This window comes from Mustela nivalis, assembly GCF_964662115.1.
Source record: "Mustela nivalis genome assembly, chromosome: 12".
NCBI lineage: Eukaryota > Metazoa > Chordata > Mammalia > Carnivora > Mustelidae > Mustela > Mustela nivalis.
The window spans coordinates 76,391,976-76,408,875 of NC_139031.1; the positions used below are offsets into that span (position 1 = coordinate 76,391,976).

General features: G+C 34.3%; 1 protein-coding gene across 3 annotated transcripts in view; it reads left to right on the top strand.

The window, feature by feature from the left end:
* SEMA3A (semaphorin 3A) overlaps nt 1-16,900 on the top strand; it is a 310,401-nt gene that overhangs the window by 265,792 nt on the left and 27,709 nt on the right. For all 3 annotated transcript variants that reach the window (XM_082692542.1, XM_082692543.1, XM_082692544.1), the window contains 5 exons: nt 1,164-1,278; nt 1,371-1,440; nt 3,447-3,591; nt 6,634-6,853; nt 9,710-9,801. In XM_082692542.1, the coding sequence (XP_082548668.1) occupies nt 1,164-1,278; nt 1,371-1,440; nt 3,447-3,591; nt 6,634-6,853; nt 9,710-9,801 (642 nt within the window). The remainder of the gene's footprint in view (nt 1-1,163; nt 1,279-1,370; nt 1,441-3,446; nt 3,592-6,633; nt 6,854-9,709; nt 9,802-16,900) is intronic.

Below are 16,900 nucleotides of genomic sequence, written 5' to 3' on the forward strand. Positions count from 1 at the left end.
TATAAATTGATTGTAGCATCCTATGTACATAGATGTGAACACACAGATGTAATTGTGATGTTCTGAACTTTGAGGTCATTTATTTCCTGTGTGACACAAAATTGGGTATGTTACATTATAATGTTAGATATATAGAATAAAAATTGCTCAATAAATGTTTATGGTTTAATTAGTATCAGTGTGAAGACATGGTAACAATACCATTCTTTCCCACTACACTGTATAGTACAGGATATATATACAGTATGGATAAAGCCAACCACTACTATAAATTCAAGCACCTTTCATCTCAAGAAAATCACAAAGGCAGATCCATTAATGTCTTCAATGGAATTTTCTTTTTTTAAGAAAATAGGAAATTTTTGAAAATCTCTGTTGCGGGGATTGGTTAGCATCTTTCCTTCCCTAGTCATGATTGAATTATTTATCTCTAGCATATTAAGTTGCTGGAAAATTATAAGTTTTCACAGTCGGAAACATACAAAAATATGTGAAATGTATGAGAATGTTCCCCAAAAAGTATAAATCATATTTAAAAGCACTAATTACAAGAGTTAAAAAAAACTTTATAGTATATAGAGTTATATAAACAAAATATAAGTCATTGTTATGTTTTTGAAGGAACACTCATATTCCTTCAAACATATGCACATAAATATTATTTTAAAAGGCTTTATTACCAGTAAATACATACTATCATAATAGAATTTATTGCTACACTAAGTAAAAATTTAGTTTCATTTTCAATGATGAGGTAAGTGAATTTCCTTTATTAAGAATTATGCAAATACTTTTTCAGTGTGCTGTTGTAAAGTCAAAATTGTTTCAACTGTTTAACTTATAAAATATTCGATGCTGATATGCTTTTGTTTGGGATCTGTTTTCAGTGTGGGTTGCAAGGTATGCATTTATTCTTCCATTCAGTAAATACTCTTAAATGTATTGTACCATTATGTTCATTGTACGTTGTAAGTCATTCCTTGAATAAGGTTTGCATAGCTTTGACCAACAATATAATAAGAAACAGTTACTTGTATCTATGATGGAATTACTTTTATTTTGAGAAATGAAGAAGTTCTAGATCTGTCTCAAAGTATGAAGATGAGAAATATTTGAAATTATTCATATGCACATTTCCTAAAACCAGTGTTCTCTTTTTTCAGAATGACTTTGGGGGGCACAGAAGTCTAGTGAATAAGTGGACAACATTCCTCAAAGCTCGTCTGATTTGCTCAGTGCCAGGACCAAATGGCATTGACACTCATTTTGATGAATTGCGTGAGTTGCTGATGATGTTGTATAGAGAGTATCTGTTCAGACTTTGTGATAAGCACCAAAATGCAACTTATCCTAATTTTGTTTTCAAACAGAGGATGTATTCCTAATGAATTCTAAAGATCCTAAGAATCCAATTGTATATGGAGTGTTTACAACTTCCAGGTAAACAATATTTTACTATCTTGTTAATGTAGAAGCTTTGTGTCTTTTAGGTGCTTTGTGAGTACCCATAAATTTTGGAAATACATTTTTGAAAGAACAATGTTGGCTTAACCTCTAAGCTGTTGTAGATTCCTGGATGGTTAAAATAAGTTAGGATCTAAATAGTTGTTTAAAAAACAAGTTTTTTAGCAAAGAATATCATCACTATAAATAGGATGAAAATGTGTCGTGTCCTATGTATAGCTCTGACTTTAACATCTGAGTCAAATGTAGACTATTCTGAAAAACAGAAATCTGAGTTTTGATCAGAGTTATTAGTGCTGTAAACTGCAGGTGTCCAACTTCTTCCTTTCCTCTCCTTTCTCTTCCCCTTCTTCCTCCCCCATTCTCCTCCTATCCCTCCCTCCTCCACCCCTTTCTCCTCACCCTCCTCCTTTCTCCATTACCCATTTTCACAAGGCTTTTGCTGCCAATGAAGCAGCAATTATCTCCTCACTGTCACATTCAGTATAAAATTTATATTACCTGGAATTGTTAAAATTAAACAGACATTAATCCATTTCTTCTTTTTCCTCGTTACCTAGTACAGTGGTTCTCAAACATCTGTCTGAGCAACCAGCAGAGTTGCCCAGGGAGCATGCTAGGCCCTGCCCCCAGAGTTTCTGAATCTGTAGGAGTAGCATGAGGCCTAACTATTTGCTCTTCCATTATGAAAATATCGTCATTGAATTCTCTAAGTATTTACTGAGACTTATTATGTGTTAGGTATGATGTGCAATATGTAATTGATGTTCCAGAAAAGCAACTAGGCATCTTTCTTCCCTCATGCAGCTTGCACTCTACCAAATGTTGTCTGTATGGAACAGTTTCCAGTAATAAATTCTTGTAAACACGTGTTTTTCATTTAGTGTGATTTATATGTAATTTTCTGTAGTGAAAGATTGGTTAAAAGATAAGCATTCCATATTTTAAGTGTGCACAACTGTTTTATACATCTCTCAAGTTGTATTTATATAAGTACAATAAAATGGAAAATTGTGACAGCTCATGGCAAACTTCCAGTTTGTTTTGGGTACCTGATTCTTGTCAAGCAAAATGATGGGGATAATTGCTATAGTACTCCACTTTGAGTAGGACGTAACAACTACTAACTTAAAACAATTTTCTGAGTTAGGAAGAGATTGTTTAAAATGCCTTCACACAAATCAGACTGTGTAACTGGCTATAATGCTTTTGGTGATTTGGGAGTTAAAAATAATATAATGTGGGGTGCCTGGGTGGCTCAATGGGTTAAAGCCTCTGCCTTCGGCTCAGGTCATGATCCGAGGGTCCTGGGATCGAGCCCCACATCAGACTCTCTGCTTAGCAGGCAGCCTGCTTCCTCCTCTCTCTCTGCCTGCCTCTCTGCCTCCTTGTGATTTCTGTCTGTCAAATAAATAAATAAATCTTTAAAAAGATAATAATAATAATAATATAATGTGACACATCATTTGACATTATTCCTTTTCTGTACCAGTTTCAGCTTATAAAATGACTTCTTAAACATTCTTGCTTGCTTAAAATTTCTCTGGTTTCAGTAATTATGCTTGAGGTTTAACATATTACAAAGTTTATATTTGTGTTTCTATTTGATATCAAAATTACATATTAATTTGTAGAAGATCATATATATGGCTTTTTCCACCAAAGTTTATGTATATAAATGTGTATCTTCGTATCATATATTATCTATACATGATATAAATATGTGTACTATCAGTACTAATGATGGTTTCGTCTATGCCTTCTATTTTTGAGCAATCATAATTTGTTATCTTGTGTCTTGTTAAAATACACAAGACCTTTTTCAGTCGAAAAATATCCCAGGTATTATTTGGATTGAACTTATGTTTAAGTCTTGATAGTTGATACCTGATATTTAAGAATTTAGAACAACTTAAAAACAGTTGTCTTGTCACTGTATAAGGATGAAAATCTGTTGTTGTTTTTTCTGTCTCCCTTTTTAGTAACATCTTCAAAGGGTCAGCTGTGTGTATGTATAGCATGAGTGATGTGAGGAGGGTGTTCCTTGGCCCATATGCTCACAGGGATGGTCCCAACTATCAGTGGGTACCTTATCAAGGAAGAGTCCCCTACCCACGACCAGGAACTGTAAGTGGCCTAGGTGTTTTATTTGTTTGTTTGTTTATTTATTCATTTATTTATTTATTTATTTTTGTTATCTCTATACACAGTGCGGGTCTTGAACTCACAACCCCGAGATTAAGAGTTGCATGCTCCTCCAAATGAGCCAGCCAGGTGCCCTCCACCTTTTTTTTTTTAAATAGTTTTTTATTAATTTATGGCCTAGGTGTTTAAAATACCAAAGGAATAAATGTATGCTGAAGGTTAAAAAAAAGCAGCTACAAACAGGTATTAACTATGGATAATGTAAAACATAGGTGCAAAGACTATAAACAATGGCAAAGCAAGGATTTTTTATGATATTGTGGAATTGTACATTTAAAAGCTTGTTTTTTACAACATCAGTGGTTAAGTTCAGTGTTTACCAGTTATTAATAACCAAATTTTTGAGAAGTAGAAACTGAGTAGGTAGCCTTATTTATTATCTTTTCTGAAGATGGCCTTCATGGAGAATGGGAACAATTAGGATAATCTGAACTTGTTCTTCCTAGTTATAATGAAGGCTTCAAGGATTGCCCATTAAATAGGAGGAAGAAAAATTTTAAGTCAACATTATTTTCCCATGGGAATGGGACACATCCCTCAAGTAGGTAAAGAAGATATTCTTTACCTACATATTTTACCTACATATTTTAACAGATACTGTCTCCTTTTGCTGACCTTTCTCCTTTTTCCTTCCAGCAACCCTGAGGCACATTCAGGCTTTAAAAAAAAAAGAAAAGAAAAGTAGAGGGAACTCAAAATAAAACCAGCTTTGAATCTGCAATTTAAAGTAGGGAGAAACAAAACAAAACAAAACAAAACACAACAGAAAAACCCCAAAGGCTTCAATATGGCAGAAAATGAGTGAAGTTATCAATGATGGCAGAGGCCATAGTATACATGGACTGAGCATCTGGTTCAGTGCAACATTTCTAATCCTAAAAATCTCTAAGGAAATAACTTCATGTGATGAAAAACTTATATTTGAACTTTAGCCATGACTTTAATTTTACTTCAGTTTTGTTCCGTTAAATTCAAGTAATTTATATTTTATATATTTTATTAAATGTGAGGCTTTTAATCTTGTTTTTCTATTTATAAACTTCTTTATGAACAAACTGAAAATTTTGCATTTCATAGATATTAGTTCTAGCTGATGATTCTTGTAGATAAAAGAAACCTACAGAGGCTTTCAGAAGAATGAACAAGCAAAACAAGATGAAATATTGATTATATGAAATCAAATGGGTTTTATAGAAATCACAAGATATATATTCCATTTATTAATGGCAAACTGCTTTTACTTTGTTGGTGATGGCTGTTTATATCTCTGTGGTTCATTTATGTGAGTGTATTTTCAGTATAACCTGACTCTAGTTTTGCTTTAAATTCGGTGGAATTTCTTCACTGTGCTGGGTATTGTACTGCTATTAGAGATATAAAGGTTTTGCTCTGAATACATATACAGTGCTGATAGACATTAGAAATTATTGTGTCAGACCCTATTCTAAGAGATTTATATTTTTATATATATTATATTCAATAGCCCAACTGTTGCTATCATTTCCTTTTCACAGATGGGGACTCTGAGGCTAGGAGAGGAACCAGGATTCAGTTCAGGCAGTTTGGTTCTAGAGCCTGTGTTCTCACTCATTCCTCATAGAGAGTTGTTAAAACATGGGACATTAAGTCAGCAGTGTGTACCGATTGTTAAAGACAGAAGCAGAGAGTAATGCCTACTCTAGGAATTAGAGAAGGGCGGCCAGAAGGACGAGTTCATGAATCCAAAAAAAGTGGCATCTGAGAATAGTCATTTTGTCAACACTAGTGGAGAAAAACATACTCAGTGAAACATATTAAATAAATAACTTTATAATTTACTTAAAAATTCCTTAAATCCTTTAACTTTTGTATTAGTGCATTATTATGGTGTGTGTCTCCCTCTATATACAACACACATACATATTCAGAGATAGATAGATACTCTTCCCATTTCAAAACAAGTTTATTTGTTTCATTTTCCATGAATTATTAATGACCTGTATCAAGGTAATGGCAAAGACGATTGATTTCTCCTTCTAATAAGTCTCTTGTAAAATCAAGAACTTCTCTTAATTATAGTTCATTTCCCAGTGAACTCTTACATTAAATGGCAAAAAGTTATGTAGCTAGCTATAAGATAAAATGTAACAGGTTGGAGATATTGTACATTGAATGCTTGTACCACATAGTTAAATGCAATGAAAAGAGACACAGTAAAATCTGAATTTCCTCATTTTTGTCTTACTGCGTTATGGGGAGTATTTATATCCAGAGCTGATGTTACGCCAGCGTAGCACGGGGCATCCTTTCTGCTTCTCTGTAGCCATCATCGCTTCAGCTTGGTCCACTCTTGATTAGCCAGTCGCAGGGCCATTGGAGATTGTTAAACACTACGAATAACATATTTCCTTATCCTTAAAATTAATTATTAATGAGATAGTATTGGTACTTTCTGTGGTGCTTTTTCAGGGTTATGTTAGCAACAAAGCAGTAAAAAATAGTGTATACTGTCCTTTAGTTTGAAAAGAGCATTGTATTTTAGAGTAGTGTCACAGGGGGGAAAAAAATGTATCCAAGAAAATTATTCTGAGATTCTCTAATCTGATTATTAATTGGATTTAGTTGTCACATATTCCATTTCTTATTTCAAATACTTTACCATACTGGTAAAATATATTGTGTTGCCACTAACAGAGGCATCAGATTCCTGTACATTGAATCCTTCAGATGTGTTTGTAGTTTTAGGTAAGAAATGGTGACGTAACTAAATCCCACTGAATTTTCAGAGATGTTTAGGAAATGTATGCTATATATTATATCGACTAATGTTAGTAACATTATGTTTTAGTTTATTTGATACTTAATTTTAAAGAAATACTGACAGGTTTAGATTTAGTTTATGATTCTTAAGATTATAAATTATAGTATAATTTATAATTCTATTTACTGTATTTTAATCAAAAGATATTCTCTTTCTCCTAACAGTGTCCCAGTAAAACATTTGGTGGATTTGACTCTACAAAAGATCTTCCTGATGATGTTATAACATTCGCAAGAAGTCATCCAGCTATGTACAATCCAGTGTTTCCTATTAATAACCGCCCGATAATGATCAAAACAGATGTAAATTATCAGTTTACACAAATTGTAGTTGATCGAGTGGATGCAGAAGATGGCCAATATGATGTTATGTTTATTGGAACAGGTAAATGTTTTAATTTTAGCTCTGAATTTCCTGCCAGAACATTGTTTAACTGACTGAGTGTCCTAAGAACTGAAGGAAGTTTTTATAGTCACTGTCAGGATAGAGTTAACTTCCAATAAACGACTAAAAATCCTGAACATCTACCATGACAGGGTGCTACTAAAAAAGTAACAAGCTGATGTATATTGATTTAAGCCCAATCTCCTTTTCAATCAAAAGCTGATAAATGCAGTCAGTAAAGCTAATGATTAGGTAGACAATCGATGTCTATAACTGAATCCTAACTCTTTTCTAGCCATTGACTTTTTAGACCCAATTTGTATTGGTCAAACCATGGTAACATTCCCAAGACATTCAATAATGTTTCTGGACTATATTGATGCAAATGATCTGAACCTTAAAATTATCACAGGGTGCAAATCTTCTGGCAAATAAATTTTGGCTAGTGTTTTTGCCGTACAATGAGAGAAAACAAAACAAAACAAAACAAAACTTCATCAGGGGAACAACAAAATGGACTTAAAGAATCATCAGACACATTTTAGTTCCATTTCTGTAGAAATGTAACAACAGATTTCTGCTAACTCCATGATTACCAACAAACATTTTAACAGGTATATTTTCAGAAGGAATCCCATTGCTATTGTATTTTCCCCCTACTCTCTTCATTAATACTATTGTGAAAGCACCAGTCCAAAACTGAAACTTGCTAGTTAGGGTAGTTAGGGTCAGATTTCAAGGCGATAAATTTCTAGTCTCCATTAGCTTTGTTAACTGACATAAATCAATGAGAAGCAGAGTGACTGCTCTGCTGAAACCTTGTATAATAGCATGTATTTTCCCTTGGTAAGAAACAGAAAAAAACTGAATTAACTACAGGGGAATGGTCATTGTGTGGTAAGTGCTTTAAAGGTTTAAAGTTTTATAACGAAATTGTGAACTACTTGTTATCAGATGTAATGGTGTCAGATTCTTAGCAACATGGTGCAGTCTACTTTTTTAAGTGAGAAAAGTTATCAAATAAAAGCATCCCACTGAGACTCAGTTTGATAAAAATTAGTGAATCAAGTATCAACTGCTGGCTATATAAATCTTTAGAAATTATAAAATGATAGGATTTGTATTCAGTTAATGTCAAAATATAATTAGATCTATCTACAGAGTAATTAAGTTTATTCAGTAATGTCACACTTAGCTCTTTTTTTCACCTCTTGCCCAAACATGTTGAGAAGTCCCTCACTCATTGTCTGTGCAACAAAGGCTTGCTTCCAGGTATTTGACCAAGAAATTCAGTCATGAGTTTTTAATTCCTCTTGGACACAATCTGTCTTTAAAGGAACCAGTTTCATGAGTATGTTGAATGTCTGAAGATGTGGATGGCTATCGGTCAGTAACAGACCAGGGTCATCTGTCAGCAAAGTAAATTGATTACAGTAATTTTATCTTTTAACTGAATTGCACATCACAGTATATTGATCCTAGTTAAGTAATCTGATTCAATTTGTGTGAAATTGTTTGAAATACTACTCGGTAAAACTAGATCTGGAACACAGATAAAGTTATGTTTGGATACTGGAAACCCAACAGAGGCACTGAGTAGATTAACCTAATTTACCTTTAATCTTTGGTGTCATGAGTAGTCTAAAGTCATATAAACATAGAAGTAACCTTTTAACAGAGGGCATTTTTTTTTTTTCACTTTACAAGGGACATGCTAGCAAATTTTCCTTCTTTTTTTCACTAACAACTTATCTTGATCTCACAAAACACATCATATTGATGCCCTGAAAATGGTTATCAGTAGTTATTCAATGAATACATTGAATTATTTTTCTGATGTATGATTCTCTTTTCAAATGATTCAGTTAAACTGGGCTAAAATGAGCCAGCTGAAGCTAAAAATAATTGATCAGCTGATCAGAACTGGAATGTTGAAATGTTAAGTGTCCATTTTTTTTTAATTTTATAAGATCCTGTTCTTTATTCTATCAAGGAATAGAAACATATCTGTAAATATTGGGAAAATAATATATCCCCTTAAAACAACTTGGAGTAAAAGCAGCAGCTCTTTTCCTTAAAACATTTTGTCTCTTTTTGCAGTGAGAATTAGGGTAAACAATGCTTTAAATCCCTATACAGTGTTTCCAATTTATTATTTATGCCTGAATTTTACATTTCTTTAGTACTCTAAAACTGATTATTCAAGACATTAATCAAACCAGTTTGTTAGCCAAACCTGCTTAACCATTATTGAAAAACCACCGGAAAAAGTAATCCAAGGTGTTTATTTTGGGAAATCAAGTTATTGTCATTCATCACTTAATGGTCATTGAGGTGTCTTTAGGGGCCTGTTAAGTACTAAAGGCTTCCAGGTGGCAGGAAGATGAGCAGCAAGGCTCGGAAGCTCCAACTACTGTTGCTTGACAACATTCCTTGCATTTTGCAACTGCATTAAGTCTTCACAAGGAGTCCCCGCTTTCACAACAAACCTGTCATACCAAATTAGGATTATCTTTTTTTTTTTTTCCTGAGATACCTGATAATGGAGATTAAAATATTTTTTAAACACAATTAGTTCAACCTAGTGTTTATTACATATTTTTTTTAATTTTGCAAGTTCAGGATAAAGCCATCTTCCATGCTTCATATATTTCTAAAAATTCAATATTTTTTTTATTCCACAGCTATGTTTGTAGTTTATCTAGTTGCATGAAATACATTTGAATATATACTTTGCTACTGCTATACCAAAAAAATAAAAGGAAGTCTGGGGTCAAATACCAATTCCATTTATTAATGCTATCCTTTGTTCAGATCTATTTAAATTGTGTTCTCCCCCTCTACTCTCTTTCAAAGATGTTGGGACCGTTCTTAAAGTAGTTTCAATTCCTAAGGAGACTTGGCATGATTTAGAAGAAGTTCTGTTGGAAGAAATGACAGTTTTTCGGGTGAGTGCTGCTCAATTTCAAGTGTCAACAAGTTCACTTGTATGTCTTTCCCCCAGGACAGCTGCACACTGAACTTGGTATGGACAAGGAGTCTAGCATACCCTTCTAATTAGCTTGTCAATTAGAAAGCCAGACACTAGTCAAAATAAACCTTGAAACTTTCAGTGCTAGTTAAATCTAAAAATGTAAAGAAATATATTCTTGGCTCATATTTTGTTTTCTCAATAATAAAATATATGATTTACATTTTATATTTATATAAGTTACCTCAATGAATAAACTTATGTTGCTCCCCACCCCCAAATTTCCCCTCTCATGCATTATGGTATAACTGGAATGAGAGGCAATGTCCATGAATGTTTTAAAGGAATGATATCAGAATGACAGGCAAATGAAGACGTTTCAGTCATTTTTTGGCTTATTCATGAATTGTTTTATTATATTTTCTTAAATCATTTGTTATCCCCCAGAATTGAGGTTTTTATATCACTGGTGCCAAATAATGTTATGGGTTCCTAGTCTACACACTTAAGAAATATATGGATATTTGTTCCTTTGTCCAGAATCACAGAGGGCCCAGGTAAATTTGTATGGTATTGGGGATAGAGGCAGCAGGATATGGGTTGAATGAAGTGAGAGAGGAGAACAAAAGTAATATCACATGTACTACAATGTCTGTTGTTTCTTTTAGATAGCTAGCTAATAGGAAGAGTTTCAATTGAAATACACCTTTATATAAATTATTTATGAGATATGACAGGGCAATAGTGCCCATAAAAGGTGTTACTTCAGTTTTTATTAAAAGAGTAGTGGGACGCCTGGGTGGCTCAGTTGGTTGGACGACTGTTTTCGGCTCAGGTCATGATCCCAGAGTCCCAGGATCAAGTCCCGGATTGGGCTCCCAGCTCCATGGGGAGTCTGCTTCTCCCTCTGACCTTCTCCTCGCTCATGCTCTCTCTCACTGCCTCTCTCTCAAATAAATAAATAAATAAATAAATCTTTAAAAAAAAGAGTAGTGCAAACATATGAAGTTTTATAACTGTAGAATAAATTGGAATTAGAAGAATAGGCAGAAAGAAAGAAAACATTGGATCTAATCTCACAACTCAGAATTATCTCATTTTAGTCCCCGGGTGTCCCACATACTGTATCTGTAAAACAAAGCTGCTGTATTAAATTTTTCAGTTGATTAAATATTTTAATTGGGAGCAAAGACTTCCTAAGATTTTTCTTAGCCCCATATTTCTAGACAATTTTTTTTTTTAACCCAGTTAGGTTCTTGCTTACTATTCAGGAATATTTTGAAGAAAAAATGAAGTAGAAAATGGCAAGCTCCTAATTAATTAACTCATACAATTAAAATTATGATTGGCACTGAAACAGATAACTGGTCAATCAGAATATAGGTATTTTGTAATAACAACTAAAACAGTGTTCTGGTGGAAAGAGTTTAGGCTCTTCACTCACATCTAAATAGCATTTTTGGGGAATACTTATATGATCTCTTTGAGCTTCCCCATCAGTGAAACAGCAAGTGTAACACCTACTTCAAGGAAGCTAGAAAAATTAGACATTTACATAAAATATCCAGGACAGTGTCAGGTACTATGCTCAAATTTTATTAATACAGTTTTATTGTTTTAGCTTAGCTACACTGAAAGTAAGCCACATATTTAGTGGAGTTTTCTGTTAACCCTTGGTTTAAGTCTTCAAAAGCCTAAAAATCATCTTAATTCTATTCTGATTTTTTAGAATCATGTACTTTGGCCTTATTTTATGTCTAGTATAGAGTAATAACTGAACACTGTTGTTCACCAAGACCCATTTCAGTATATACACATTGGTACTTTAGCCAACAAATTCAAAAATACAACTATCCAAAAGGACTGTGTTAACAATATAGAGTCCTTCTAGATTTAGCAAACACATCACGGACACTGAGGGGCAAAAAAAGTAAATTGCTGTCTTTGTTCATTGTTGTCTCCACAGCCTAAAAGATTTTCATCCAACATCTATTAAATGAATAAAGGAATCAGTATTGATGAAAAATTGAAATATGAGAAATTAAAGAGTTTATGGTCTTCCTCAGAAAGGCCATACTTAAAGTGAGGTGCTAGAATATGTGGAAAACAAACTGGGAACAGCAACAAGTTATCCTGCTGATTATATCCCGTAGTAATCTCTAGTGGAAAGAAAAAAAAATTACCAACTCTATGTATTTAGAAATTTATGTTCCAATCACTGTTATAAGTGAAGTTACAGGAGATACTGTGAAATATTATGATAACTTAAAAATGTCTTATTTATATCCAGACTCTCTTACTTTTGTATTTGTCATGTTACTGTTGTATATTTCCCTTCAGTTGTTTATATTTAATTCCTTGTGTCTCTAGGATTTTAAATTTATCATTCACACCTTAGCCATGTTCCTTAGTACATTAATAAAAATTCTAGTTTAAAAAGATATGAATTTAAGGTAATCTAGCAAATGACAACAAAATCTTGAGAGGTTGAAAGCCAACAATCTCACAAGCAAAATATTTAATAATCTATTAGATTTTGTTAATATTTTGCAGTTTCCAGAGAAATACACAACTGAATTAAGCCTATGATAACTATTGGAATGGCATTTTTGTGTTAAGATATCATGAGAAAGGTTATTAATCATTCTCCTACAATTAAGTACAAACAGGTGATATTGTGCTGGTAGACAAGTGTTTTTTTTTTTTTTTAAATTTATGCTTTTATAAAAAGATAGTTTGCAACCTGGGACACATCTCCTTCCATAGATAAATGTTCCAGTTCTCTCCCATATTCTCTGTTATGCACTATTGTCATTATTATTTCTTTGGCACTGAAGTAGACAAAACATATTTGGGCAAAGTTTAGAGAAATATTTACTTTTAACATTCTATTCTATCAGGCAGAGTTCATACATATATTGTGGTCTAGCAATTGGAATATTTCACTGTCAAACTTTGTTTAATTTTGTAGTGGGAGGGAAAAAAACACAACACATTAAAGCAATTGCTATATACAGTGAAACAAGCAGAGAAATGTTACAGTTTCTGTATTTCTATTTGAACCTTGCATGTCATTCAATTTAACATAAAATAAAATTAAAAAGTGCTAACCTGAGCATAACAGTATTTTGACAATATAAATAGACAAGGAACAGATTTAGAGTCATAGTAGTGTCTGATACTCTTGGAGTTTAATGTCAACCAACAAGTTAATTTTACTAAAATATCATCTCCAGGAGACCATGTTCCGTACGTGTCCTTGCTAGGCTGAATAAACCAAACTTCATATAAAAGCCTGAATTAAAGCCAGTACTATGTCCATTGCCATCTTGAGGTTGGTTTTAGGAAAACACCCTGGCTAATCACAGAACATTCCATTGGTTTCAGTTACATCCAAGAGACTTTTTTTTTCTGGGTGAAATCAAATCCCAATCGGAGTATAGAAAGAAAAATATTCCTCAGTAACAGAAATTTCCATTTTAGAATAAAATTTTAATAGGTAATAAAATGTGAAATAAAATTGGCATTGGTATAGGAAATGATTTTAAATTGCCATTACATATTCAAAATGGTATTGAAATGGTACTGGAGTACCAAGACACAAACCTAATTCCACGTATTACTTGTAATCATAAGTCTGTATTTGGATCATATTTACTAGTGATTCTGAACAACTTGATTAAAGTCAGTTGAGCCTCAGTTTCTTAATTCCTTAAATTTTTAAAGCTTTTTACAAATTAATTGTACTATTAAGTTAATATTAGTAGTAAGGTATTATAACCTTACGATGGGGTCTTCTTTCCAGTTCAAGGAAAATTTTACCTTTGCGACAGTGGAGTGTTAGATCAAGTTGCTGTGCATTTAGTACAATGGATTTTATTTATAGTCCTATTGACTGCAAAGGATGGCAAGGCAGTTACATTGATAACGCATGCATTTTAAACTCAATTTATGCAATATTCCGTGAACAGCTGAGCTAACAAATGAAAGAGTTTAATTTCCATTCAAATGTAAAACATAATTGATGCTTTCTAAAACCTAGTCTATTAACTCATTCTAAAGGAGCACCCGAGTGCTTTAGCATCCAGGGAGTTAAGTCAGATTCTCCTGGGATCAGCAGGTTGAAAAGCTCTGCAAGCACGAAAGTTTAATAAGGACTGGATTAAAATATCTGAAAAAAAATGGTAAATTAGAGTCATAGAAAATCTTGAAAAGATGCTAAGTTTTTAATTTCATTTTTACTTGAACACCAATTAACTTTGCAATTGAAACCAGTTTCATGAAAAAATGCTTATGAAGCTACATCTGTTTTAAATGGAAGTCGTATTCACCACCAGCTATTTCTCAGAAAGAAATATAGCTTATTTAAATGGATGTCATCTTAATATATTGTCTATTAAAATTCAACGGCCGGCAGCAAATAGCACATCCTATTCCAAACTGCTACTAATTTCCTAGTCCAAAAAATAAATAATTTTCTTTTAATTAGAAATTCTAGGATCTTAATTTAAGAATGTTGAAATCAGGGGCACCTGGGTGGCTCTCTCGACTAAGCTTCTGCCTTCGGCTCAGGTCTTGATCCCAGGATCCTGGGATTGAGTCCCACATCAGGCTCCCTTCTCAGTGGGGAGCTTGCTTGTCCCTCTGCCTCTTGACCCTCCCCCTGCTTGTGGACTCTCTTTCTCTCTCTCTCTGACAAATAAATAAATAAAATCTAAAAAAAAAAAAAAAAAAAAAAAAAAGAGTTCCAAGGCATAATGATATTTAATAAAGGAAGCAGTCAAAAGAAATGAGTAGTCAGTCATGCCATCTAAAACAAAGAAGTCCAGTAATAATAAATATAGAATAAAAGTGTTCATTCACCAGTATAGTTCATTAGTGATTTCTGCTTCTAAGATTCATAGGCCACCTCTCTAGGGGAGGGGCTAGCCTCAGTGGGCTGAGGAATGAGTGGCATTGAATGGGATATGAACAAGTAAAGACAGTGAGAATAGAATCCTCAGATTATTTTCGAAGGAATTTCAACTGAACTGAAAGATTAAGGAAAGATCTTTTTAAAAGATGACCACCTTTATCTCAGACAAATTAAGAGGAAGGAACAGAATGCAATGGGGAAAGTGGAAGAGATAGGAGAGGAAAGGAAAAATTGTCAGAACATTCATTTATCTTTCATTCACTCAATTCATTTAACAGATTTTTTTGAGAATTTATAAATACCAGAAACAATCCCAGGTACTAGGAATATATCAGTGATTGAACAGCCAAACATCCCTTTCCTAAATTAGAGTGTGTGTGTGTGTGTGTGTGTGGTGGGGGCCGGGGGGGTCACTTATGGGGACAAACAGGAAAAAAAAATATGAGATGCCTGTGCTGCCCCTCCTTACATCCTGTCAGCCTCACTGTATGCCCCAGGACTTCTCTGACAGCAGGCAAAAGGACAGGAGTTCCAACTGGAGGTGTGGGAGATTTAACACTCCTGTGGGCATCCAGTGAGTAATGGAATGAATAAATAGTTTTCCTGGTGTAAACCTCAGTGAACAATTTTGAGAATCATTGTCTACTCTCTTCAGATTTTCTCTCATGGTGACTTCCATAACAAAAAATTTTTTTTTCTTTACTTTTTCTCCTTCCTGTCAATCCTTCATTCCTTACTCCTGCTCCCTACCTGCAGATAAGAACTTACCTCAGACACTGCTTTGAGGTGTTGGGTCCCCCCAAAATTGGGTACCCCAATAATGGGTCCATGATTAAAGGAGCGAGGCTGATACAAAGCGAAGGTCAAGCAAAGCTTTAATTCGTGCCAAGCATCAGGAATCAGACCGACCGTCAAACAGACCGGTCAGGGCCGCCCCTCCAGAGAGGACCCCTCCCTGCTTTCCAGACTAACTTTTATAGAGCAAAGGCCATGTGGTTGGGCCTCGCCACACACAGGTGGCCAATGAGATTGTAACACACACAGGAAACTACACAGTGATGCTAGACGACCAACCGAATTACAGTTTACCCTAGTAGACATTTGATTTAGCCTCTCACACCTTGGTTAGGATTGGCGCCAAAAGGCTCCCAAAGGTTGGGGGCCCATACTCCTTGGTACCTAGGAGACAGTATGTGCCCCCCATTGATTGAATACCTCCACCTGGCCTGACCCACCCTTGTATTTGGACTTTGTTACCTGGGACTGGTTTCCCCGACTTGCTTTTAAGTAAGTTCCCCTAGGGAGGGCAAGGTCAATTTAAGTTTTACAACAAGATGGCAGTTCAACTGGGGTGAGGCTGCTCTGGCTGAACAGGCCCTTACAGGGGTATAAGGGGAAACTCACAAGACACAAGATAAATGTTATATTTATATCATATATATTATATATACCCATTAATACAATATGTATCTGTGTATTTCCAGGTAGTGATAAGCACTAGAAAGGAAAGCTAAAGCAAGTAAAAGATACGGGGGTTGTGTGTGTATGTGTGTGTGAGAGAGAGAGAGAGAGTGAGAAAGAGAGACAAGAGATTTGAATAAACACTCTGTGCCAAGCACATTTGTAAAGTACTTTGCCTTTATGAACTCATTTAGTCTTTTCATCAATCCTACAGGGAAGATACCATCATACTCATTTTTAAGATAAGAAAAGCGAATTACAGAGAGGTTGCATACCTCCCCTTCTATTACACTTGTGGCCAGGTTTGCATTTGAATCTATGCAGTTTGGCTTCAGAATCCAGCTCTTCACACTTTGTTCAGGGCTCAGCTATAGTCACCTAAACAGTGAGCCTTCTAAGATTCTTCTTCCCACCTAAGCCTCTTTCTCATTAACCACCTCTGAAACCCTCAAGCAGTCTCCTTCTTAGTATGATGAAGAATACAATGGAGCACAGTTTAGTGAAAGTAAATCTGAGAGAATGTAAGGTAATGTGTTCAGGTGAATAGCCTTTTGGTAGTCTAAGTTAATCAAAGAATGGTATTTATTTATTCAAACTATATATGCTCATGATGGGCTTCAGCAGAACACTCATTGAAATATATTGGTGGTTATTACTTCCCTAGTTATTATCTCTAGATAGCCTGTTGATAGAAATTTAA